The sequence below is a fragment of the Ooceraea biroi genome, chromosome 12, assembly GCF_003672135.1.
Source record: "Ooceraea biroi isolate clonal line C1 chromosome 12, Obir_v5.4, whole genome shotgun sequence".
NCBI classification, from domain to species: Eukaryota; Metazoa; Arthropoda; class Insecta; order Hymenoptera; family Formicidae; genus Ooceraea; species Ooceraea biroi.
In genome coordinates this window covers 5,720,358-5,746,614 of record NC_039517.1, presented here as the reverse complement: position 1 = coordinate 5,746,614, position 26,257 = coordinate 5,720,358, and the positions used below count along the sequence as shown (strand labels likewise).

General features: G+C 42.1%; 3 protein-coding genes across 6 annotated transcripts; 2 read left to right on the top strand and 1 right to left on the bottom strand.

Moving 5' to 3' along the window:
• The first annotated feature begins 136 nt into the window (after positions 1-136).
• On the top strand, positions 137-3,980 carry LOC105277744 (zinc finger protein 57). Of its 3 annotated transcripts, none has more exons than XM_011336340.3 (8): positions 137-243; positions 689-1,332; positions 1,430-1,537; positions 1,607-1,812; positions 1,897-2,072; positions 2,157-2,609; positions 2,701-2,907; positions 2,979-3,980. In XM_011336340.3, the coding sequence occupies exons 2-8, from the start codon at positions 730-732 to the stop codon at positions 3,374-3,376; spliced, it is 2,151 nt and encodes a 716-aa protein (XP_011334642.1). In that variant the 5' UTR covers positions 137-243; positions 689-729; the 3' UTR covers positions 3,377-3,980. The 3 variants fall into 3 exon arrangements, with proteins under 3 accessions (XP_011334642.1, XP_011334644.1, XP_011334643.1); XM_011336342.3 differs by having other exon boundaries at positions 142-224; positions 2,979-3,376; XM_011336341.2 differs by lacking the exon at positions 137-243 and adding an exon at positions 250-453 and having other exon boundaries at positions 2,979-3,376.
• LOC105277743 (trimethylguanosine synthase) lies at positions 3,826-10,523 on the bottom strand. Of its 2 annotated transcripts, XM_011336338.2 has the most exons (10): positions 10,261-10,523; positions 9,118-9,253; positions 8,706-9,003; positions 7,125-8,478; positions 6,307-6,523; positions 6,045-6,095; positions 5,188-5,458; positions 4,939-5,070; positions 4,568-4,866; positions 3,826-4,451 (listed from the first exon to the last, which is right to left on the bottom strand). In XM_011336338.2, the coding sequence occupies exons 1-10, from the start codon at positions 10,365-10,367 to the stop codon at positions 4,260-4,262; spliced, it is 3,057 nt and encodes a 1,018-aa protein (XP_011334640.1). In that variant the 5' UTR covers positions 10,368-10,523; the 3' UTR covers positions 3,826-4,259. The 2 variants fall into 2 exon arrangements, with proteins under 2 accessions (XP_011334640.1, XP_011334641.1); XM_011336339.2 differs by lacking the exon at positions 6,045-6,095.
• A 3,420-nt stretch (positions 10,524-13,943) lies between these two features.
• LOC105277746 (hormone receptor 4) lies at positions 13,944-25,494 on the top strand. Its single transcript, XM_011336344.3, has 4 exons — positions 13,944-15,070; positions 19,939-20,219; positions 22,621-22,698; positions 23,093-25,494. Exons 2-4 carry the CDS (start codon positions 20,061-20,063, stop codon positions 24,170-24,172), a joined length of 1,317 nt encoding a protein of 438 aa, XP_011334646.1. The 5' UTR covers positions 13,944-15,070; positions 19,939-20,060; the 3' UTR covers positions 24,173-25,494.
• Positions 25,495-26,257: the final 763 nt, after the last annotated feature.

Here is a 26,257-nt window from a genome sequence, read left to right as displayed (position 1 = left end):
TTATTATTCATGCTAAATTGAAAATAAAATGCACGTAAAGAGCATGTTTCTCTTGGCTTTTTGAAAAAAGGGAAAAGCTATGAAAAAAGTGTACAAGGCAGAACGAGCAGAAATGAACAATCACGTGACGCAAAATGGCAGAACGTCACGGATCTCGTGGCTGATGTACCGAAATTTGACGCTCATGTCATTCTTTTCCGTACACCTCGCGCACCTAAATAAACGTAAAATATTTATTAACTTGTAAGTTTGTTTTTCTTGCATTCAGCACTTTGTCAATGACCCTTACTTGGCTACTTTTACGCGCGCGAACATGGTCAAAAGTCTCGAACCAGACGCTCGAGTGCCTCTCGCGAGATACGATTTCGAATTCGAATATTCACGAACGCGGGCTTTCTACTTGTTTCGTGAATATCGTTGCGTGGAAAAATTGATCTGTTAACGCGAGAATATGTGAGTCCTGACTTTGACCGTCGTATGCATGTATCATTAGCTGTATCGTTAACCGCCCAGAGAAATAACCTCATTATTCCAAGTTAAGGTTGTGCATTTCATGTGTCGTGACAAAATGATTTAAATAAATGATGATTTAAATGTCAACGAATGAAATATGCATAAATGTAACATGTTGTACAGTTATTAATATACATATTACATTTATAGATGTTGAAATCTTTTTGCCTTGCAGGTAATATGAAGTCAATTGTGTGCGGAAGCATTTATTGATGTATGACTAGATTGCAATACTCGTCAACAATGAACGAAGAAACGAACGTGGATGTGTCTTATCTGAGTTGTGACATAAATGGCACAAGATACATTTATAAAATCGCGGCAGATCCGTTGGACGTTGCGAAAGATGCAACGTCCAGTGAGGAGCAAAATACGATCGATGTCGTGAAGGAACCTGAGCTGGAGAAGGAGGAAGAGCCAATTTCTGTGGTTTGCTTGAATGGACAGATGTATGTGTTCCAAAACGGAGTGCTTCAAGAATTGGATACCACTCAGCCTATGGAGCAGATGGATTGTCACGACAAAACCCTGCTGGTGTCAAAAGATGTGGAAAACTGTGAGAATGAGTATATCGCTAATGGGAACATAGTAGTTGAAAACGCAGCGTATGAACCATCTGAGGAACAATACGAAGTTGTTACAGGAGAGGGAGAGAAAAATCTCGCTATAGAGGATAATACAGATAATATTAACACGGATGATTTTATAGAAATTATAACTGCTCTTAAATGCAAGCTGTGTACTTACATAACTCAAGATAAGCTACAACTGCTGGAGCACATTCAAGAGATACATTTGAACGCTACTATAAATGCTGAGGTAAATAGCAATCTTTATTACAACTTTGTATGGTATAGTAGATACTTTACTAGGCCTAGCTGAAGTTTGAAGTGAAATGTAAAATTTGTTGTTACAGCCAAAAGAAGACTCGAAGAATGTGGATGAAGTAAAGATAGTTTATATGTGCGCGGAATGTTCCAACTGTTTCCCTTCGTTTGCAAGCTGCAGAGAACATATGATTAACGTAATAATTTTGTAGTGGAAATTTAATGAAATTTAATTTAATTTCTAATAACGTGCTAATTTCCCTCAGGATCATCACTTGACGGACATTGGGAGCGATGAAGCTGGAAAAGAAAATTTGACCGATGACTCGGCGAATCCTGATTTGATGACCGAACATGCGGACCAGCACGTCGAAAGCAGCGAAACTGAAAGATCGGTGAAAATTTCGAAAACTTTAAGTTCGGAATACATGCGCAACAAGAAAATGATAGAGTTAACTGAAAGGAACGTCAAGTATGTCTTAACTTAAAGTAATTTTATGAGAATATATTCTAAAGAAATCTCTCCTTCATTCTAAAGACTTGTAATTTCTGGCAGGTGTTCGCATCAAGGCTGTCCGTACAAATTTGCCACGGAGGAAATAATGCAGCAACATATCCTTTGCCATACGGAATCTGAGACTGCGACGACATTCAAGTGTAACGTGTGCCGCGATATGAAATTCACGAAATGGCGGCAATGCAGCTTACACTTGTGGAAGAAACATGAGATTGGTACGTAGATCTAGTACGTAGAGCTAGAAGAATAACATTGAGTAAATAATATATTAAAAGAATTGAACAATTTAATATTTTCAGACGTAGGTTTGTTTACCTGTAAGATATGCCAAGCGTATAAGAGCGCGACTATGGTGAAACTGTTGACACACATGCGGGTGCATAGTGAAACTCGCGAATACGAGTGTCCCGAGTGTGGAAAATGCTTCAAACAAGCCAGCCAACTACGTAATCATCGCGTGATGCATTTAGATCGCAAAGCGTTGGAAGTGACCAGGTGGTACACCTCGAAGAAGTGCGAGATGTGCGGTAAAACTTATGCAAACTCGAAATGTTTGAAGAATCACGTTCAAGCTGTGCATTCAAAGTTACGTCCGTACGTCTGCAACGTTTGCGGTCACGCGAGCGCGAGGAAGGCGATGCTGCAGATGCATTTGCGTCAGCATACAGGAGACAAACCTTTCAGTTGTGAGATCTGCAAGTACAAAACCGGAGACCACAATACTTTACGACGACACATTATGCAGCATACGGGTAAATATTCCAAGTACTGAAATCCTTCGAAACTATCGACTGCTGTGTGGCGAAAAATTTCAATTTAACACAGCTTAGCTTTCTATCTTAGGCTTCCGACCGTACAAGTGTCCACATTGTTCGTACACCGCGATACAGAGCAGTAGCTATAAAAATCATTTGAAATCAAGGCATCCTCTGTTATCTGGTTTATTTACATGCGACCTATGTTCTTTTAAAACGGTGAAGAATGAAAGCTATATTCAGCATGTGAGAGATCACGAAAAAGGTTTAATCAAATCGAGTGTGCAGAAAAAAGGTAAGACGATACAAACCCGTTTATTATTAATTTAATTTAATAATCATTTCATTTTCTTTATCACTTTCCAGATAATGAGAATGTCGAAGTGTTTCCCGGCAACATTGCGGCAGCGCAATTAGTTTATAGTTGTCTAGGTGCCTTTTCGAAAGACGGGGATACGTTAGAAGCGAATTTGATGTCTTCCTCAACATCGGCCGATGGTACATCGCAAACGATCACGATACAGATACCATCGAAACACCTCGAGGTTTCTCTACCAACGAAGGAGTGTCTGAACAACAAGAGTAATTCTACGATCGAGCAAGAGGACGACGAAACGATGCATTGCTTTTTGAAGATTCCTAGAGAAGAAGAGGAAAGCATAGACACTGGCGGTATAACGATACCTGCAGAGCCTGAGGAAACGAGTGTGATAACCAGTGATATCGAAGAAACAAATGTCACAACCATTGACATCGATTCATGAATATGCACAAACTTTCTATGTAATAATAAAATGATCTTCAAAGCAAATTGAAGTTTATACGAATGAAGAGATACTAGTCACTTAGTAATTACAGTTTTTCTTAACACACGCGAGACGCGAGATGATGCGTAGAGTTAATGTTAAACGAAAATTCTTAATGTGATACCGTTTTCGGATTCATGCTAATCCAATTGTAAATATGTCCATTATTTCTTTAGCTATACGCACAAAGCAGGTTATATATATATATACAATATATATTTATATCGTTATTCTCTCGCTAGTTCAGACTGTAATTTACTTCAACAATCTGGTTACTCTGAACAAGTATTACAAATTAATAGTTATGTATAAAAATCAAGTAATTTTTATATTATACTTTCGTTTGTAAATTTATGAAATAAAATAATAAAGTTTCACAAGGTGTATAATGTAGTATCGCTAAATGCTCATTTCTGCAAATATTTTTATTAATCATTAAAATTACATTACAGAAATATACATTAAAAATGTAAACTGATCACTGAGCTTGTAAAAGATGTGTAAATCACTGCCTGTGATTTACACATTTTAATAGAATTAAAATACTGTTTTCAAAAACAAATGCATGGAAGTATCGATTTTAATAAAATCAAGTAAAAACAATTGAGAGAGAATGTATATGAAAATGAGATCTCCGTATCAATTTGCTTAAATACACAAAATTATTGGAAGTTTCATGATATACTACAGCTAAGTATCAGCTCAAAAATAGAAGAAAATGTAATATTACAAGATGATTTTTACAACATTGTGATGGTCACTGTATATATGTGGTGCGGACTTAATAATAAAATTTATCAAGTACAGATCTAAGCAAATTGATACAAACAGTTATTTACAATTAATGGAAGACTCTACTAGTCCTGTCCATGCTGTCATTAATTATCCGTTTCCAATTATCAGATTTTTGCCTCCAGGAGTTACACGGAGACGTAGCCAGGTCACCGCAGTACAGCGTACAACTTTTGAGTTTGCCGTCGAGCTTGTACTGCGTAATCTCTAAATGACCAACATCTTCCACTAATCTGATAAGCTAAAATTTGATTTATATTATAGATTGATTATTATAGTTTGATTGGAGCATTTATGTACAAGCACTATCGTATGACAGAAAGCTGTTAATAAATAAAAAAGAATATATAACTTTACCTGTAGCATATCCGTGTTCCTAGGCAAATAATAGGCCACGTTGTTTGTGATTTGCCTCGCCATATGAAATAACATTTTGCCACCCTGCGGAGGCAGAATGGTATCAAGATTAAAAACTTTCTGTTTGATATAATCTGGCCCACCCCACGGAGGACTTAAGAATACAACGTCCCCTCGCAAGCTTGGTGCCAGCGCAAAAAAATCTCCAATAATGAATTCTATCTTGTCTTCCACACCATATATCTCTGCGTTGTGTCGAGCCATTCTAATTTTATTGGGATCGATGTCTATTGCAATCACTAGAAAACCAAACCGATTAACATAGTTCATGAACTTTTACACAGCGAAATGTAATCAATTATACCACTTACCACGTTTACACGTAAATGCAAACTGAATGGCGTTGCCGCCTGCACCACAAAATGCATCGATGATTGTATTGCAAGAACATACTTCAGCTATATGCCGTGCAATCTTCTCTGGAGTGACGGAAAACCAGCTCTCTACAAGAAGAGTATTATATGATATCATAGATGCATGTAGATACATGTACAATATATGAATTATCTAAATAATCTTACAAGATATTTTTATCAATTTTTAAGAGATCAAGTACCTACCACTATCTAGTTGAATCCCTTCATTATATCTGCTAAAGAGAAAGTATCGTTTGTTGTAATACTTTATTAAGTTCTTATTTTCTTCTATCTCTTTTGGGTAACTGTGCTCCTTGTATTTCTTGAATGATTTCCTCTTCTTCTTCTTCTGTGTTTCCTTTATGATTCCTTTACAATTTTCATCGTCGGAGCTCGATGTGTCTTGTCCATAAGAATTTTTAGCGTTTGACTGTACATTAGGAAATTGTTGCACATCCACATCTGATTGATCAACCTGTAAAGCAAATTATACAATTGGAAATAATTATAGATGATCTGATCAAATAAAACGTTACAGGAATTTTACGAATAATATTTATATACATTGTATATAAATAGTTCAAAACAGAATCTTTAATTAATAATAATAAGAATAATAATAATTACAGAATAAGAAGGTACATTGACTTCGCTTTCTCGTATATTGTACCGCCTAATCTTTTCTTTTCTCCATATATTATACAAATTTATATCACAAATAAATTGTAGCGTGCTTTCCACTAATTTCCTATATCCTCTAAAGGATTGCACGTGTTTGTTAAGAAGCCGTATATTATACTTGTTTTGTACAAATTGAGTTATTTACAATCAATTCTAACGTGCTTAAGTTTTTACTAATTTTCTGTATCTTCTAAAAACTTGTATCTTAACAAAATATTGCAAATATCTATTAAAATATTGCATATTCTAATATTACTACATATTCTAATATTACTATTCTATCACTTACGAACACTATACTCTTACTAAAGTACCCCTAATGTAAAGAATGGGCAATATGGGAAAAACAGGCAATATGGAATTCCCAGCAAGTTACATACATAGATAACGCGGTGTAACGGTGTAAAGGTTTGTCCTTTTTCGCTGCACTTCTGAACCAGTGCAATAAGTTAGAGTGAGACACAGTAAAAGGACTGGTATTTCAAAGTCGAATCTTATATTTAAGACCGTCTTAAGTTTATCTGCAGATGCTGTATGGATCATTTCATTGGCTATGGAGTAGCCAATCTGAAGATACACTTAAGACGGTCTTAAATTAAGATATCGTTCTCATCACTTTTTTCGTTTCATGAAATTTCATACCTCTTGTATACCATCAAGATCGGATACGCAGCAAGCACGTTTGGATCGTCTGTATTTTTCAAGATCTGCAGCTTGTCGTTTAAGATTACGTTTCCGATAAATAATTTCGCCTTGTAGATCTTGCTCGTTATCTTTCTCACACGAGTAACCCATTATTGAAAGACCGTCCTTCACGCTTTCCAAGCTGTCCCCGCTGGAGAAGATACCCTCGTCCGTGCTACATTAAAACAAAGACAAACTTTTACCTCATATTGTTAAATAATTTTACATAATAGACTAAATGCATGCGTTGAATAAAAACAAAATTAAGAACCATTCCTTATTAGGTGCCTGCAGAATTCATAATAAAATCACCAATAGATGGCGGTATTCTATTTTGGTTCCTTTCATGTGTTCTATGGCGATGAAACTATGACCGACACTTGAAAATTAATTTAAAGGAAACCAATTATCAAATCGTTGCCATAGCAATCTATGTGACCTTACGACTTTTAAGCAAGCACTTAAAACGGATTCTATAATGAGAATTTAAGGAATACAATTTAAACTTCAAGTTTTAAGCTGTAAGAAATTGACCAATCACAATCGAAAATGTGAGAGAAGAAATCGATTATAATTGGTGAATTTCTTACAGCTTAAATTGTATACCTTAAATTCTCATTGTAAAACCCGGTTAATAGAAACGAAAAGGAAAATATGCATAAAATTGTATTGGCCGATGCCGTGAAAGCTCTTTGCAAACATAAATATATCGAACAGTATTAATGGAACATTTGATCGTATGACGTTTCTCGCTGCGTCTTGCACAAGTAATCTACCTGCTTTTTTTATAATCAGTCCAACTGATGGTGTCCACTGGTGCTTCGTTCAGGCATTGCTCCGTGTCATCTGTTTTTTCCGTGATTTGTAGATTCTTTATTAGCATGCCCACTGAATCTACGATTAATCTCTGCACTCTTGATTTGTTCGATTTCGAGTAGCACGTGTTGTTCTTTTTCGTATTTTTATTTCCGCTTGGTGCAGGTTCCACGCTCTTGTTTCGTCGCATCTTAGGAACGTCGATTCCTAGACTATCGGGCTCTGATAACTCCTCGCTATTTACATCGTCATGCAACGGTGCTATCTTGTCTTGTTCAGTCAAGACTGAATCTTCCCCCGTTTCGGACTCGTTTAAGCTCAAATACGAATGTTCGTAATCCATATTGTTCTCCCTTTTATAATTCGCTACGAACAATTCGTAGTGCTTTTGATATTGCATCTGAAAGTTTTCTCTCCACAAATGCTGCCAATATTTATCGTTGTCCTCCATTAGAAATTCATTCTCTTGATCGGAACTGCTGCTAGTTATGCTACTTTCGATCGAGCTCGTGACAGAAGTCATAAGATTAGACGAATGAACGGAATTCGAATCGCAACTGGAGCTGGTCAGCGTCATTTTCGTCACATTTGTCATGGAATCGGAAGTTGCATTGGTTTTCGCTACGGAGCCATTAATCGAGTCGCATCTCGTTAGTAGCCTCTCGTCTTCCGCATTCGACGGTTGCTCGTAATTTTCTTCCGTACTAAACGGGCTCAAGGGATTCCAGCCGTTACCATCTTCCGGTGATATCTCAAGATTGACGATCTTCTTCCTATTTTCGTCCGCTTCTTTGTCATTGATCTCTTGTCTGTTCGTGTCTTCAAACGAGAAGTTAGTGTTCAAGGAAGATATCGGCGCTGGCTTAAGCTCGCCATCGTTCGCCATCGAGTTACTTTGATCGAAAAATCCTGCAAAGTTAGAATGTACAAGTTCGCAACGCAAGTTCTCGCACGTTTCACTCGCGAAACGCGTATTTCGCTCAAAATATTTTTCTGTCGCTACTTCATTAATCTCTGCGTCCTGTGATTTTTCGTCTTTCGCCGTGCGTGCATCATTCTGGAAATAATCAGGATTGATATAATCCGCGTATTTTTCTATCCAAGATGCCCAGATTAATTTCTCTCCGTTTTTGGCCCAAAACTTTTCCCACGCAATATCCATTGCACTCTTGTTGCTTTCGTAATATACGGAATACGGATAATTGTACGGATCACAATCGTACTGCGAAACGAGATCTTTACTGTTACCGAGCGCTTCTCTGTTCGAGAAAGTGATGCTATTTGTTAAACCTTCTGGTATTGATTCTTCGTCACCTGATATAAACGAAATCGAATTATAATGAGATCTTGGAAGCTCTCTTTTACAGCTGAGCCTTCCCCCATCCATAAACCCATATATAGTAGTGGAAAATGTTAAGTAATGAAGTAATGAATTAATAAAAGCACGGATATTTGGACTTTCCGTATGCTTGAGTGGGGCAGCCAGATGTAAACAAATTCATTCATTCGTATATAATAGTCTTTGGCAAAAATTCGGTTACCTGAAGCTTGATTATATTCGGTTAATACATCTACGTTTTCATATTCGTTCTCGGCTCGAGTTTCCGCAGCTTGGAAGGTTTTCCCGTATGACGCTACGAGATTTTGTATGCTCTTTGCTTCGTGTTGATCGTAATATTCGGACAAATCTGCACCAGAGTCTGACTGATGCAGGCCCAGTTTCTGAGTGAGGGAGTGCGCGGTGGGCCAGTGAGCCGAGTCGCGCACGGAGTCATGCTCGTCTGTAGAGTAATTGTTATCTGTGTGAGATGCGCTGCAATAACAGCTTACTGGTTCTTCCTACATCAGAGAATTAACGATCGACTTAAGACATCGATAGAGACACATGATAAATACTAGCCGTTGACGTGTTATATATATATAACAAATTGTTAGTAAACAAACTGTCCATACATCGTGCTTCTCTATAGACTGCGTCTCTATAGCAGATGCCTTGTGAAGATCCTGAGTCTCTTCGACATAATCTCCATTAATATCTTCTCCTTCATTAACATCTTCGGAAGGTAAGACTGTATAAATTTCCGGATACCTATAAAGTACAGGAAAAAATTGGCAAGAGACGCACGAGAGATCGAAGCTTGCAAGTTTCGATCTATTGGATACCTAGATAATCGCGCTCGGATTCTGATCGGCTAATAGCGCATGATTAAGTAATTAAATATTTCTATTTTTATTATTATATATATACATATATAAAATTGTTTATTATAGTGAAAATTTCACTGCTTGATGTTCAAGAAGATATACAAAATATCAACTTAAACATATTTCATGTCTGTATTTGCGTCTTCTTTCCTTGCTCTTCTCAAAGGTATAACTTTGAAAAGAAATGTTTTACTAGCAATCGCTTCTTCCATCATTCGCGTATATGTATATCAAAGTTAACAAAACACAAGATTTGTGCTTTGTGCCTGTATCGTGCTGAATTGTACACCGCAACAAAATATCGATAAACGAGAATTGTAGAGAAAAAAAAATGAGAATGATCAGGATGAAGGAACGGTCCAGAAGATTCAACGAAAAAAGACAAATGACAGAGATGAGAAGTACAAGGATACACAAAGAAGAGCAAACAATAATGAAAATTGTTTACATAGATCTGTGAATTTATAAGAGATCTATGATATAAAATGACATTTTTGTAAGAGTTTTATAGGAGTTTTTGATATACGTCAAAATTCCTTTTGGCGTATATAATTTTCAAGGGCTTCCATTTCAATCTGAAAGGAAGCTTTTCACAAAGTTTCATCGAAATCGAAGGTGAGTCTTTTTCGAAACTTTATCCAAAACAAACCTATACAAACGCAAGATAGTCGCCAACTAACTTTCTCGATTGTGAAATCCAACGTGCACGTGTGTATGCACTTGTTTTCCGAGCGTAACCAACGTTTCACGTTGCCGATCGATAAGCGCGGTAATTCTTTCATGTTTTATTTTACGATTTTAACAATAAACGAGTGCGAGTAAAAAATAATTGCTTGCACGAAAATCGACGCAACTTTGCGTAAACTGATGTAATTGACTGGGCATGCTTACCGTATATATAATCTACTACACAGGCAATAAATGTATGCGTCCGGATCGGCGGATTTCTTATTCCAGATGTAAATCTCGGCCAATGGTTCCCAATAATTATCGCACATCACGGTGATGGGTTTCTCTCGACTTACCCCGAGCTTATCGTAACCGATCTCAACGTGGCTCAGGCCCGAATTTCCGAGTGTTCCGAGTCTAATATCCTGCAGCAAAAGTTGGCCATTGTATCGACATCCATGGTACAGTATAGGTATAGTATAACTAGTAGCGGCAGTAGCGGCACTTGATGGAAATAGCGTCAGAGAAATGCTTTTCAGTTTTAAAAACTTGTAATAAAAATTATCTAATACATTATAATTTAATATTATTTTCATTTTTTTTTAATTCATTTTGTCATTCCTTATGATTACTTGCGTTATTTTAATATTGTATTTGCAAATTTACAACATTAAGGCCCAATTTCTTCACCTCTCGATAACTTTATCCAAAAGATATCTCGTAGGCCGGTATTCATAAGTGTATCTTCAGATACTCCGTAGCCAATGAAATGATCTATACAACATCTGCAGATAAACTTAAGACGGTCTTAAATATAAGATCCGACTATAGGTCTGTTCTTTTTAGCTGCACTGCTGAACTAGTGCAATACGTTAAAGTGAGACAAGTATATTTTTTCTCACTCTAACTTATCGCACCAGTTCAGCAGTGCAGCTAAAAAGAACAGACCTTATGAATACCGGCCGTAGAATCAGTTTTCTTCACCTTTGTAACCAGACAGAATATGGTAATTTATAGTAACATTCTAGACACTTTGTGCCAAAAGTGAGTAGTATAAAGAATAGCTATCCGTTAGATACGTAATCAGAGGTGTCAATGAAGAAAACGAATTTTTAGTTATCTGGAAGATAGCTATGAGAGATATGAAGAAACCGGGCATAAGGTGATCCTGGAGTGACTAGTGAAACAGTGTTGCCATTTGCACAAAAATTACAGTTTGAATGCTTTTTACAAAAATTTGGCAATTTATACGCAGAAAATTTCGACCATCCGCACTCGGGATAAAATAACAGAATATAATGAAGCTTTTCAAAGTGACTTTAGAAGCGTAATAAACAAGAGAGGTGTATTCTGTAAAGGAGAATACACTTTTCTTTTTTATTACGCTTCTAAAGTCACTTTGAAAAGCTTCATTATATTCCTTTATTTTATCCCGAGTGCGGATGGTCGCAATTTTCTGTGTACAAATTGCCAAATGTTTGTAAAAAGCATTTTATTGTGCAAATGGCAGCACTATCGCCAAGAAGTTCCCTAGTCACTCCAGGATCCCCTTAACCAGTTCTCCTTAATTCCAATAAATTCTGGTAGATGGCGCCACGACTCCCATTTACCTCAAGCATGATTTTAACATGTTCTGATAGATGGCCCAATGATCCTGTTTTGCTATTTGCTTACTAATTATTTCATTTGAATATCTAGCTTACTACTATATGACAGTTAGTTTTAATAAAGTCCGCTATGAGTAATATACTTGCTATTGAAAAATGAGGTAATAGTACGACTTAATGACTGGTCAAATGTAATTAATATTTTTGAGTAGTATAATTTCAGAACTATATACATCCACATAAGTGTGACTTGGTGTAATTGTTACATTTAGTAATAAGTTTATATTTCTTTACCAATGATAATTGTAGTAATTATTGTAGTATCGTATTATATAATTATCGTTCAATGATAAATTATCGTGTGTAAATCTTGATTGGAAAGTGGCGCCATCCTAAATACTCTTTTGTATTTGAATAATATTAATAAATGCATATTGTTTTTCTGTACATTTCTTCTTAGAAATTTTGATACAAATTAAGAATATTTTGTTCGCATATTCTTTTCTTAAATATTTAACAATAGTGAAATATTTAAAAATAGTAAATATCTCTTGAATTCTTTAAGAAAAATTTTATACATAACGGTCACATACATATGCATCTTAAATACATATACATAAAATATAATTTAATGTTATTATTTTATTATTATTATTATATTATTATTATTATTATTATTACAGAGAGAAAGAGAGAATAAATATGACAAATTTAATTTTATTGTTTATTTCGGATAAAATACATCTCCAAGTCACAAATTTACATAATGATATATCATAATTATTTAATTTTATATTTGTTAACAAAAGTATAATTTGCGAACAAAAATATATATTAATTCTTTTTATTGAATCTTTCTCTCTCGCACGATTTTGACCAAATCGCTCTATGGCCAGACTCTTATTAGAGGGTCTCTAGGAATACCCGACAGATAACGCTATCTCGCGGTATGTTGCGAAATACTATGTGCGTGAACGGAGCAATGGCGTAGGCGGTGTGATCCATGTGATAAATTAATTTTTATTGCTTCGTGGGTGGCGGCTCTTTCTATTGGTCGTTGATCGGGTACCTCCCACTTTGCGCAACGGGGCCCAACTCTCCAGCTTTATTCCGCGTAGTGACGATGATAGAATGGTACACCATTTGTCTCATCTTAAGGCGAAGCAAAAAAATTAAAAATGCATGTAGCTGATGATGGGATGGATATTTTTGCAAAAGTGCAATTCACAGATATCCCTCTGGTGATCTGATGATTCATGATTTCATTTATTTGTCCAATCACCTGTACAAATTCAATATCAATCAAAACGAAATTAAATTTGCATGCATGACAATTATTGTTATACAATTGACAACTACGAATAATGTTTTCAATTACTAGGGATTCAATCCTATCCTATTAAATCTTTTAAAGCAAGTTGCATTTGTTCTTCAAAAACAAAAATTTTTTACTGTCAGAATAGCGCATTTCCAGATCATCCGCTTCATCAGGGGATTAATTGGGCAATCGCAATATAGTGAAAATCCTAAAAAAATAATTATACTTACTAAAAAAAACTTCATTGATTGATATTTAGCGAATATGGATATTTTAATGATTCTCTCTACATGATATTACATGATAAGCAATCAAGCTCTGATTGATGCACGCATAAGTCACTAGGATGATTTCAGTACGCGCATTGCTTGAGAACGAGTGGGCGCGCGAACCGCTCAATAACTGCAATTCACATTTCAATGCGCACATTGAAATCACCGGACGGTTCGCGCACCACGCTTTAGACTTTAGACAATGCGCGCATTGAAATCGCTAGGCTATCCGCGTGTGGGGATACTTACTCACTCGTCTTCTCCCCGATACTTCTTTCCTATTCGCAATGTGTAATTATACTAATTATGTAGATCGAATATCTGATTTATCAGATAAGATTGCCTCATACCATACTCCCAATATGTTAATTGGCTCATTAACGTGATATTACGAGGCAACAAAATCTGTCAATGTGTCGAGAGAAAAATTGTACTTGTGATAATTACTAATCTGTTGCTACTTGGCTTCTTGGTTTCCCTTTGTACAATTTATCTATTTACATAGTAATAAAGCGATAGGTGACAGGTCGACGCTCCTGCAACGAGAATCAAAAAATTAAGGATACAAATGACGATCACATAATTTTTCGATAAAGCTGCGATATTACGGACCGCGGAACGGAATTTCTTTTTCTTTGCTGCAGGCACTGCTGGATCATGCAGAAGGGTTGATTGCACGAGCTTGGGGGAGAGGAAGCGCGCATACGTGCGTCTCTCGAGGGTCGCGGGAGAATCGCAGCTCGTTGCGAGAGGTGCAAGTTGCAGCTCTGAACGGTAAGAGAAGAGAGACGATCGCGAGGCGGATAGACGACGATGGGACGAAACGAACAGCTGGAATGACGGAGAAGAACGAGCGCGCGAACGAGCGAGAGGCAAGTAGCTGGACCGTGGTGCCTCCACCATGGAGACGGATGCTACGATGCGGCAGATCGAGAGGGAGGAAGAGAATCGGTTGGAGGGAGAGCTCGCAAGAGGGGGAGGAAGGAATGGAGAGAAAGAGCGAGAGCGCGATCGGCCGCAGTAAGGAGCGAGAAAGACGACGAGAGAAGGCCGCGGTAGTCTTTCTCGCCCGACTAGGTGAGATAAGGACGAGGCGGACAAACGGACTGACGAAGGTGTCTAAGGTAGGGGATACTCAGTCTCGCGGCCACGTGCTATACGAGCGCACGCCCTGAGCCGGCCGGCCAGCCAGCCAGCCAGCCAGTCAACCTGCCAACCTTATCTACCTTCCAAGAAGCCGTCCTCTTCTTTGTCACCTCGTATAATCTCACGCGCCTTCCCTCAATCATTCCATCTGATCTTGTCCGTCCATCCTTTGTTTTTCTTCTGATAAGCTGAAAATTGATCGAAAAGTCAAGTGACGTGGTTGCCAGCGTGCGGTTGCTACGATTCTCCAGTGTACCCTTTACAAAAGAAAAAAGCGTAAAACATAGTGATTCCAAGAAGAAATCACAGTGATTAGAAGAAAAGATACTTGATTTCTACGATATCAATTAGCGTGGTCTGCGTGGCAACAACCCCAAGGTAAATTCTTCCCGACGGACTATCACTAATATTTTCAACAACGCGAGTGTGCATCAGACGGATGCAATTTGGTGCAATGACGTTATCGCGACGAGGACGATCGTGAACTGTTTGATGATACGAATAAAGTGTACGAATAAAGAATGTGTGTTTTCTGTGTGAGAGGCGACATGATGCATAGTGTCGCGGCGGACTGACGTTCTCACAGACGTAATAGTGCGCAAGACTGAACGCAGGATTCATGTGTAGCAAGAAGTGGAGTCGTTGAGAGAAGGATAAGCGGAGTTATCGGTGGAAAGTTTCCCACGCAGGTACTTAACAAAATATGCATTTTTCTATGCGATGATCCTAAATCTCGTGATTCTCGAATCGAACCAGAAAGTATCTTTCTTTCAAAAACAAAAGAATAAGGATTAGGAATGTGAGACGAAAAGAAACAATGCGTAGTGCTTTAAACAGTTCAGTGCAAAATGCCTGCTGTCGTATTTTAACATTTTTGTTACCGCAGAGAAATGATATAAAGAGGTGATGAAATAAGTTTTTTCCTTTCTTCTAATGAATATATATATATTCATCCAAATGAGATAATCGAATTAATATATATATATATTAATATATATATATATATATTGGTGTCTGGTAACTCACGACTCAACGCTCGTGAGTGGATAAAGAAGAGGACTGAACTGAGTGGAAAAGTCCTATACCATTTTGCAATTTTCACAATAGTTAACGAGTTATTAATTATTAAAAATCGCTATATTAGTCCGGCCTACCGCCGAATGCAAGTGCGCGGCGAGATGCGACCGCCTAGCGATCAAAGTTGCTAGGCGCGAGAAGTTGTTTATTACAAATGGCATGCCTAGCCATTGCCACTGCGATCGCTGCGAGTGATAGCGAGTGATAGTAAACTGAACAATTAAACGCGCCACACAAGATAAAATTGATAATCGATTTAACAATTTACGGATTTGACCAAGAACTATCGACGTAACGCGAAAATAACTTCTTCTTTCTATTCCTTTTATATCGCAAATGCGATCTATTATTTTCGCCTAATAAACGCGAAAATCACGGACAATGTAAGAGTAATAAGAATTTATGAAAAGAATGACATTATTGATTGTGATACTTGAAATAGAATACCACATATACTACATTTTAACGTTTTTAAATACGATGTTGCTGCGTTTTTTGTAAAAAAACGTTTAATGACTCGATGCATTTATCACTCCGATGTATTACATTAATTCGATTATCTCATTTGGATGTTTGATACGATCAAATTTCTATTGATACTTGATATAATCCTGCGAGATTTGAAACGCGTATCGCGCGAAATTAATAGGTCTTGTCTCCGACGGTTATTTATAACATAATTTTCTGGTATAACGTGAATGCACAGTGTCCCTCACTTTTCTCACATTTATCGAGCAACACTTGAGAGAATCGTGACGGTACACTCTTGCAGCGAGTTTCAGTGTCAGATGGCGATGCCGCGATCTCTTATTTGGACTGCTATTAAATAACGTAACAATAATCTCTCGTGTGAGTGAAACCTTTTGTGTTACGCTATTTATCGAAACGCTTGTTGTTACCTCGATGTACGATTAATCCTGTGCATTGAAATCGAGTTGTACAATAATAGTTCCCAGAAGTTGGAATTCTACCTGTTACCAATCACGTTCAAGCTCGCGTGGTAAAAATGTGAATTATTATTGGAAGACTGCGAAAAGTTGCGAATTTTACAGTTACAGCGTGAGATCTGCTATGCTTGACCGCAAATCCGTATACGGAATCGTAGTCGACGGATTTAGTTCTAGTGCTCGCGATTAATAATACACGCGCGTGATCGCAAATAGTTTGGCAAACTGGCGGCTGGTGCCGTTACACGAAAAATTGATTTGGACCTCGCGGCGGTTTCGATTAATTTGTCACGACAAGTGTGGGGGGTAGGGAGAAGGCGCAACAATTTCAACTGTCTGCAACCGGTACGGTGATATCCGTGTGACGTGCCGTTCACAACCGGTTCATTAAAGCTGCAGTCCGCTCGTCACTCATTGGCTGCCAGGGCTTGGCAGCGATCGAGATGTTCGCCCGGCGAAAAGAAGATACGGTAAAAAAAAAAAGGAAGAAGAGGAACGGCACGCATGTATACACATATATATATACACGGCCGATGCTTTTGACCACGAGTGTTTCACCTTTCAATCATTATTACTACAGAGACGAGCAGAGGCAGCCGATCGCGATCGCCGTCACGTCGGCCGCGCGCGTCTGTCAAGCGGAAAAAAATATTGCCGGACAATCGAATTATTAATAGTGACTGTAGGAGTGGCGGTGGCCTTTCGTAAGGCGAGAGGAATCGATGGGAGAAACGACGAATTAGCGACAACGACGAGATCATCGCGGCAGACCGTTAGAAATTGGCCGCGCGTTATCGTGAAATAAATTTGCGAGTCTCGATAGATGTCTCAATGGAAATTCACGCGCGTGAACTTTCACGGTTTGATATATGTCGGATATCATGAGAAATCGTAGCGGGAATATTCTAGAGTGCAAAATGTTCGAACGCCTCTCAAGTTTTCTGACCGCATGCTGGCCGCAGGATAATTAATTGATCTTTTCTGATTTCGATCAGGCAAACCCGTGGAATGCGATGTAATATGATCGAAACGTTATTCTGAGCTTCAAATGTCAAATGGCGGATCGTCATCGCGGACAAATCGAATCGCGCAGCGATGATTCAACATTTACGCCCCATTATCTCCCGTAGAGCCGTCAATTATGCTTCAATATCCTAATTATTTCACGAATTAAATCGATACCGCGCTCGTTTGCGCGAGAAGCAAATTCTTTTTCCTCCCGTTTCTGCAAAGACGCATTGCTATTCACGTGAATACCAAGACACGGAATCCTCGCGTCGAACAGATGACAGCTGAAACATATATCGGCGATGACGACGCGACAGTTACAGCTTGAAGCGCGCAAATAGGAACGGCGTTCTTCGGTGCCAACAAATGAAATATATAGGTACTCATGAGTGATACGAGCCACAGCTTGAAAACGCAAATCGGGAAAACCCTGATGATGTTGAATCGTCATCGTCGTTGTCTTTACGTCATTGTAACTGGGGGGGGGGGGGGAGGGACGTGTGTCACCGCGTTACAACTACGTTACCAGCTCGACGAACGAGCGCGCGTGCGCGTGCATCGGTTAATCCGTGAAAACAAGGATTTATCGGAGCCGGAACCCGGCGAGGTGACGACATATTCAACGGAACCGGTCTTCCGCGAGGATACACGGGTCTTAATTAATTTGTCATTAGTCGGCGAAGAGATGACGCGCTGTAAAATTTATCGACGGCTGCCTCCTCTTTGTCGCGAGGTAGCCGATTGTGCCGATTTCGGAGAGCAACGCAAACCCGCCCGCTTGTGTTTCTCGATTAGCACAGGAATATAATACGTGCAAGTATAGTCTTTACACCGGATAGCAATTATTCTCAGGGGGTGACGTGGAGAGCGCGCAATCTCACGTTACAAATTATGGCGATGAATTGTATAAACGGGGATTCCTCTCTTTTTTAAGCACAAAAGTCATCGATTATACACCCTGGCAAATCGAGATAGTTCCTGATATTTTGCGCAACGTCGATACAGTATTGTATAGTAGCTGCACGCGGTTGCAAAATGTACTTATTAGAAGCCACATTCTTGCTACGCAAAGTGCTACTAGAAGATGAGAAGCATCACTGTTATTTCAACGTCGGTATTAAGATTCACGCTTTGATAGTTACGTATTATTATTTCCCCGATTAACGACTAAAGCGGTTTGATAAATAAAGTTTTATTAACCGTACATTTTAACGCTTGTTTGCCGATATTCATTAGAACTCCGCAGTTAAGTGCATCGGTTCTCCTTGGTACGTGCCGTTGCAACTTTGCAACATTGTAACGTGTTACAGCTCAAGCTCGTGGTTTAATCACGGTACCATAAATCCACGGCGTTTAACGCAATCATGTGCTTCAATTATAATCGGCGAACGCCTGAAATCCCACATATAATATTTACTGCTATAGATTCTCGAGTCCTGTATCGCGCGATCGTGTTGCAAAAACTTGCGGAATATTATTGACATAAACATGTCAATAATATTCCGCGATCGTAGATTAACCCGACGGCGCGGCGGCGCCAATTACCGCGTTCTTAATCGCGGCTTTGTGATCGAACCAAGAAAATCCCGAATGTCCTCAATTAACATTTACTTTCGAATCGCATCGCGAAACTGGACCGATTCCTCGGGCTACCGATCGTTATCCCCGGCACATTGCGATCGTTCCGCGCGTGAGAGCCTCAACGTGGAGATTTGCTCCACGAATGATTCCGCGGACGGACAAATATTGGTTTCCCCGACGTATTTACGACGTTCGCTGTTCCATCTCAGATTGGTGCGGCCAGCGCGAGTTTCTCCCGCAACAAATTGAAATTAAACCTCGGCAATCAGAAGCGCGCACGTATACGCGCGTCGGTTGAGTTCCCACGTGGTGCGCGGGACGAAAATTAATACGTGGCAGCCTCTGTAATTAGCTCTCGTATTTATGCGTCCCTCGCAGGGCGGGCTGCGTTAACATGGTAATGGCGTTACATCGTTGTAAACACGACATGTTATCTCGAGCGATACCAGGCGGACCCGGGGGCCCCGGGGTGGACGCTCACCGATCGCGATTTCGGAGGACTGCGCCTCCTCTCTCTCTCTCTCTCTCTTCTGCTTTCGTGCCTGCGACCTGCCGCTCGTATTCTGAAATAATTATTATACGCCAAGCTGATACGCCGTAAAAACGTTCTTTTAATAGTGGGAGATATCCGTTACCGTACATTCGGCTGTTTGTTGCCGAGAAGCGGGCCGTCTGTGTGTTTGAGCGCGAGTATCTTACCTCTCGTGTAGCGTATCGATGAATGAATCATCGATTGGAGCATCGATCGTGGCCTTGATTCTGAAGGCATCGCACGCGTGCATAGGAAAAAGATTGCGTCAATATCATAGCCATCTACGCGATACAAAAGTACTCGAGATTTCATCATTTGGAGTAATTGATCTTATTGTTGATTGACAATTTAGTCTTGAAAACTATTGATCTTTATTCTTATTATAAAAGTACGCGTTGGGTAAACGTTTTAGTGACAGCCACGGCAAAGGCACGGAGAAGACGTGCAATATGTTGACTCGCTGCGTTGAACGGGAGGAGGGCAGGTCAGGTTGTAGGCCAAGACGGCTGACACCGAAGGAGTAAAACGCGTCGAATGGACGTGGGCGATTTATCGGGCACGGCAGGATTGGTAGGGAGCGGATCCATCTCGGTTGCGACGGGTGTCGGTATCATCGCCAACACGACATCCGCCACCCCAGGGTGGTGGACGCCTACGTCGACGATCGCCTCGGCAGCGGCCAACACTGACGTGGTGAGTCTTCTTCTTTACTCACTTTTTTTTTATTCGGTCATTATTTCGTGCACAAGCTTGTCTCCCATCTATTTTGTAAGAAATAAAACACGGGAAGCTAAGGACTATTAACACGAGGGAAATTATAGTTTTTTTCATAGGAAAAAGATAGTTGACTGGTTTTACTTTTTTAATATTTACTTTGTCGTATGTATTCTTCAATTAAAATTATGTTTTAAGTGATAAGAAAAATTTTGCGTAAATCGTTGAATTAATATCGTAGAGTTAATCGGTGAACAAGAATTCCGCGTGTCACATGGCCTTTACTGTGAACTACGATGTTTCTTATTATTCAAATATGGGTATTTCTGTGGCATTTAGTGCTTAATCACGGGCCTGGCGGTTCGATTAAATTACGATGTCTCCCGCGAACTGATCGGATTGAAAGCATGCAAGAATCGCGCGAATTTACGCTCGTCGTTGCTTGCTCGGCGTAAATGTGAGTGTGTGTTGATTGTGGTATTTACACGGACTGAGTTGTTCTCGCTGAATCGAGTGCCCGAAGTAACGGTGTCGAGGAAACGACGTGGGAATCCTGAAAGAGACGAGAAACGTATCACGCTCATTCTCGCGACGCAGAAAGGATGTCCTTGCGCCACCCCTCGACACTTAATGAGAGATTCCCACCGTTCCCCCGTGTAGAACGTGGGTGGGCGATACCAAGGGATGGAGAACCAAGGCGGCAGACTCGTGCAGCGATGTAGAATATCCGCGAATGCGAGAAGAATCATCGTCAAGGAGAGCGATGTTCCGTCGATGCGTCGGTGGTCCAGGATGCTCGGATGGGGATTAGAACCGAGGTGACATAGCCACGTCATCTGTTAGACGTTTAATCTTTTTTGCTGCCTACCTCGGTAGGCTCCGCACTCCTAGCTCGTCGTTTCCACGAGAAGTCATCAGCTCGTACCGCGCATACGTCCCCGGGTTAATGAGATCGAGAGTCCTTTTCGAGTATCCTCGCACGTGATCTCGCGTTTCGCTCAATAATCCGCTCGCGGAATCCGACGGCCAGGGGTTTGTATTCAGGTGTAAGGGTGACTAATCGTATCCCGATGAAACGCGTGAAGTAAGAAGAGAGACCGTTCGCCACTTTGAGGTTGCACGACGCGCCACTCACTGAGCATCGATATTATGGTAATACCGTGATGTCGTCGTGTCGAAACATCCCGACAATTCAGGTCGCCGCAGGTGGAAATCTCGTCGTGAACGCTCGCTCGCGCAACCGTTTTGTAAGCAGCGGTTACGTTAGGTGCTGCCTAAATTCGAGCAATTTGCGGCGCGCAAGTTCGTGTTATCCCAGACGTTTATCATCCACGTGACGAACTGAAACGTTAATGCTTGTAAAATCTGCTTGTGAAAATTGCTACGATGGAAGAAGAGGATTCACGAGAGCTGGAATCCAGTCTGGATCAGGCTGGAATCGCGCGACCGCGCGCGCGTCGATCAGCTCCGATCACTCCCGCTCGTAACGCGCGCACGATCAATTTCACGTCGTATTACGAAAGAGCGGCGACCGCTCGAACTCAACTCGGCCGTTACTTCGGTTCACCCTTTTCGTGTAGGAATCGGATCCAAGCGAGTCACATCCTCGCCGTTTGCCACAATCCGCATGCTCACGCTCACGCTACACACATCGTGTAAAATAATGCACCGTCTCTCCTCTTCTCTCCTCTCTTCTCTTGCAACGACTTGCGTGGAGAAGCCGTGCAGTCCGGTAATGACTGGCTAACTAGGTTTTAATAGGAACGCAGTCTCTCGCAACGGAACCCCCGCGTGCCGCTTCTCGCTGATCCTCGCGCGGCAAGAAAGGGTCCCCTTTTCTTTTTTTCTCTACGATCCCCGAGTCGAGGATCCTCCAGCGCGAAGCAGATGTGCGTGTGCTGATTGGTGACCGCGATACGCACGCGGAACGCTCATGATCACACAATTCGATTCACGACAGACTGCACTCGGGAATGTGAACGCGGAATCGAGTTCCGTGGATCCTCGAGATCCCTGAGTGACCTCGCAATAGATCGCGATCGTTTGCGACGAAAAGTGGAGAAATAAATTCCGTTTTACGATAGATGGGTTATTTACGATTCGGCATACGGAATAATGCGAAATGTGGAAACTGACTGTGCAATTGTTTAATCAACGCTAAAGAAATAAATTACGAGCAACTAATAGATGCTCTTTTTTGTATCACAATTGCCTGATTATAGTGTGCATCCTCGTCGTTGTAATCGAATGTGTGTTAGGTCGGAATCGAGGAACCTTCCTGATGTGATTGGCAGACATTGTGCGGGGGATCGGACGCAGGGCACAGTCTGAGCGTCCTCGGGTCCCAAGCGTAACCACATGTCGTATCTTTTTGTTGCAGATGAATCAGCTCTGCAGGGTTTGCGGAGAGCCGGCCGCGGGTTTTCACTTCGGGGCCTTCACGTGCGAAGGCTGCAAGGTCAGTATCTTTGCACAGCCATTCTTCTACGGCTATTCATCCGTATCATTATTCTTTCATGAGAAAACAAAAGAAAAGAAGAAAAAACACGAGAAAGAAAGGGACGATCCGCGATCATTACGTTTCTCGCGATACTTACGTCCGAGATTACGTGAACCGTCTAGACCGCGCACGTCCGGGCAAAAACAGTCACGATCGTGAGTCTTTGTGCGTCGGTCTCGCGCGTCAACGATAGTGCAAAGATATTCTGCTGCTAAAGTCAGTTGCCAGTAATTAAATTTCGTTAAATTAAAAATTACCCTTGAGATAGCTCTGTCTCCACTCCGTTGTTGTTTAGAGTTTCAATCGATTGTCACTGACTATTGCGCGCCTCTTTCGCTTTTTGTTTGCACAGTCTTTCTTCGGACGCACCTACAACAACTTGGGCAGCATCTCCGAATGCAAGAACGGTGGCGTCTGTGTGATCAATAAGAAGAATCGCACTGCGTGTAAGGCATGCCGCTTGCGAAAATGTCTGTTGGTGGGAATGTCCAAATCTGGCTCGCGTTACGGTCGACGCTCCAATTGGTTCAAGATCCACTGCTTGCTGCAGGAGCAATCGCACCAGGCGCAAACCCGCCTGATCAAGGATCCCAAATCTGCGTACGAAAAAGCCTTCGGTTCACTGGACGCCGCAAACAACAACAACAATAACAACAACAGCACCGAGAACGCCAGCAGTACCAGCGCCAGCAGTATCGCCGGAATCGTCACCACGGCGACCACCACGGCCAACAGTTACCATCATCTGCATCATCATCACCACCCGGACCGGTTGCCTAAAAGGGAGGATGGTGCGCTCAGGCCGCCGGAAGTGTCGCCGGTGCAATTGCGGTCACCCGACGTGCCGCCCAGGACTAGTCAGGACGCGATCCTGAGGTCCGGCGATCTCTCGAGGGGTCCGCACGAGCTGCTCAGGCCCGAGGTCTCGAGGTTCCCCATGTGGCGAGGTCCACCGTTGTTTCATCCAGCGCTTACGCACATGCAGCTGCTGAACACGCCGTTCTTTCCATTCCAGCAACGTTTCATCGTACCTTATGTGAATCAGGTAGGCCCACCGCAGATGGTGGCCAGTCTGTCGAGCACGTCCAGCGAGAGCGTGAGTCCGCGATCGACCCCGTCGCCGACCAAGAGAAGCGAGGAGGCGCGGGAATGCCGCGAGGTCAGCCGCGAGGCAAACACCGAGCGGGATCGGTGTCCGCGAAGAGGATCGATCGAGGTCGCGTACGACAAGAGTGTGGCGTTCCTGCGATCTCTCGGGCCGGTGCAGGAGGAGCCGATGGATCTCAGCATGAAGGATACGCGGACGGACGGACAGGAGGCGGACGCTGGTAGCGTGGAGGAGGACGAGGACGAGGAGAGGTCGAGCGACAGCGAGGGCAACGAGCTTCTGCAGGACACCGGACCGCCCCTGGATCTCACCCGGAAGACATGACCTCGGATACCGAATGGTGCTCGATAGCTGCTTATTAGAATTTGGACTCAATTGGGACAGAATCGTCACTGATGTCGCGAAGAGGTAACGATGCGACGTCATCGAGATGATGATGGAGGACCCTTATAAAAGAAATGAAGGTTGCATGATCGAAACTCTCGACGAAGGAAAAGAAAGATGGACGTTCGAGAGCAGAGACGTATGAGACGGGTGGGAAACCTGCAAGAGATGAGGAGGAGTAGGAGGACGGAGGGAAGGAAAGGTGAGGCGAGGACGATAATGGAGAAGAACGCGCGAATCTGCACGAGCTACGGAGGAGAGAAGGAGAGAGAGACAGGGACAGAGAATGAGAGGAGGTACAGTTACATCGTAATAACGCGGCGAGCAAGCAGCGCGGCGGCCAAGTGTCAAAGGTGCCTTGGCGCAAGAAACGAGAAGACGACCCCAAGGGGAAAAGAGGAGTAGCCGAATACGATTACACTGGAACGACACGAGGGAAAAGCGGGAGAAGAGCGCGCTGTCGACCGACGTTCGAAGAGGAGGAAGAGAACGAAGAAGGAAAAGTGCCGCGCGCATAGCCAGCCGGTATAAACGGCTTTTACGATCGGCGATCGTCCGATCGATGAAAATTGCTCAAGCCGCTCGTGTATCAGCCGACACGCAGACCCTTTTGCCCGGGTCGGCAAGCCCGGCAAGCGGCAGGTGTACGTTGATGGGGCGGCGAGGATGTTGGCTCGCGACACGTTCTCCCGCGTCCGAGGAAAACGTACGACGGACGATTGTGCCTTGAAAGCGGTGCCTTTAAAAGTGTGCCGGTGATAGTTTAGCGACGATTGAGCGACGTATGTATTAGCGTTAGCGTATAAGCGTGGTGACACGCTCAGCGATGGCCAGTGAGTGTTCCGCGCCAACGTACTATCGCGCCAACGAAGCGGTGTTCGGTGGGTTTACACGTCCATTCGCCAAAGTGTCAGCGTTGACGCGGCACGACACGGACGAGGACAACTCGGGCGTCGGATAAATTGTGATTTCGCGAATTTTCTATACTTTTAGCGCATAACTTATATTTTTCTCGAGTCTGTCGCGCGGGAGAACACAGGGACCACGCGAGCACAAACGAAGAGGTCACTTCGGATCGTGCCAATCGTCCGCGCGGTGAGATTATAATTGTAATCGCACAAAGTACAAGTATAACGAGAATAGAGAGGATGTACAGGAGAGATCGCCGCGATCGGACGATACACACGCGACCGCCGGGGTACCGCCGCTCGTGTGTCTTGTCCGAGAGCGCCAAGTGAAATAAAGAATATTGTATACCTGAATGCGATGCCTTGATCGCCGTTCATTAAGTCCTTCCATCGATTCCCGATCTCTCGCGCGCCGTTTCAAACTCGAGACGGTATTTGATTACTTTCGTCTCTCGCGCGTCTTTCACATTCCTCGTCGATTCCAGCACGCGCTCGCGCGCGTTATAATATTACACATGCGCGTGTAGACACGTATCATCGTGCCTGCAATGTTATTTATCTAGCAATAAATTTGTCCGTCTTGATATACTACGCAAAACATGTTTTTCCGATAGTTTCGCGCCGCGTCGCGACGCGATGCTTCGGGAAGAATGATGCGATTCCCGTCCCGAGTCGAGGACGTCGAAAACGCTTGACAATAAATTTTCTTAAAAGTTCAGCAATAAACACGCGAGTATATCGATCGTAAGGTTTCTCCTCCTAAGGTCGTTTGACCGGGTCAGCCGGAGCTCCGTTCCGTGTTCGCGCGCGAGACAAGCCTCGAAGAAACGGCGCCGAAACGAGCTGCTTCACGAGCGCGACGTACCAGGAAGCGCGTGCTCTTCTCGCGAGCGGAAGTTTTATTGCTAATTACGTTACTCTTCGAAATTGAGGTGGTTGCCGTCGACGATCGTCACGATTCGCTCCGTTCCCGAGTACGCGCAGTCCTGGATAATTTATGAATATCCGCGTCGTCGGGAGGATCCGCGCCGCGATCGTCGAAGAGAGATCGCGGCCAGACTCGCGTTTCGCGACGCGTTACACGACTCGTTCCTAGAGATTTGTCTTGCAGGAAAGT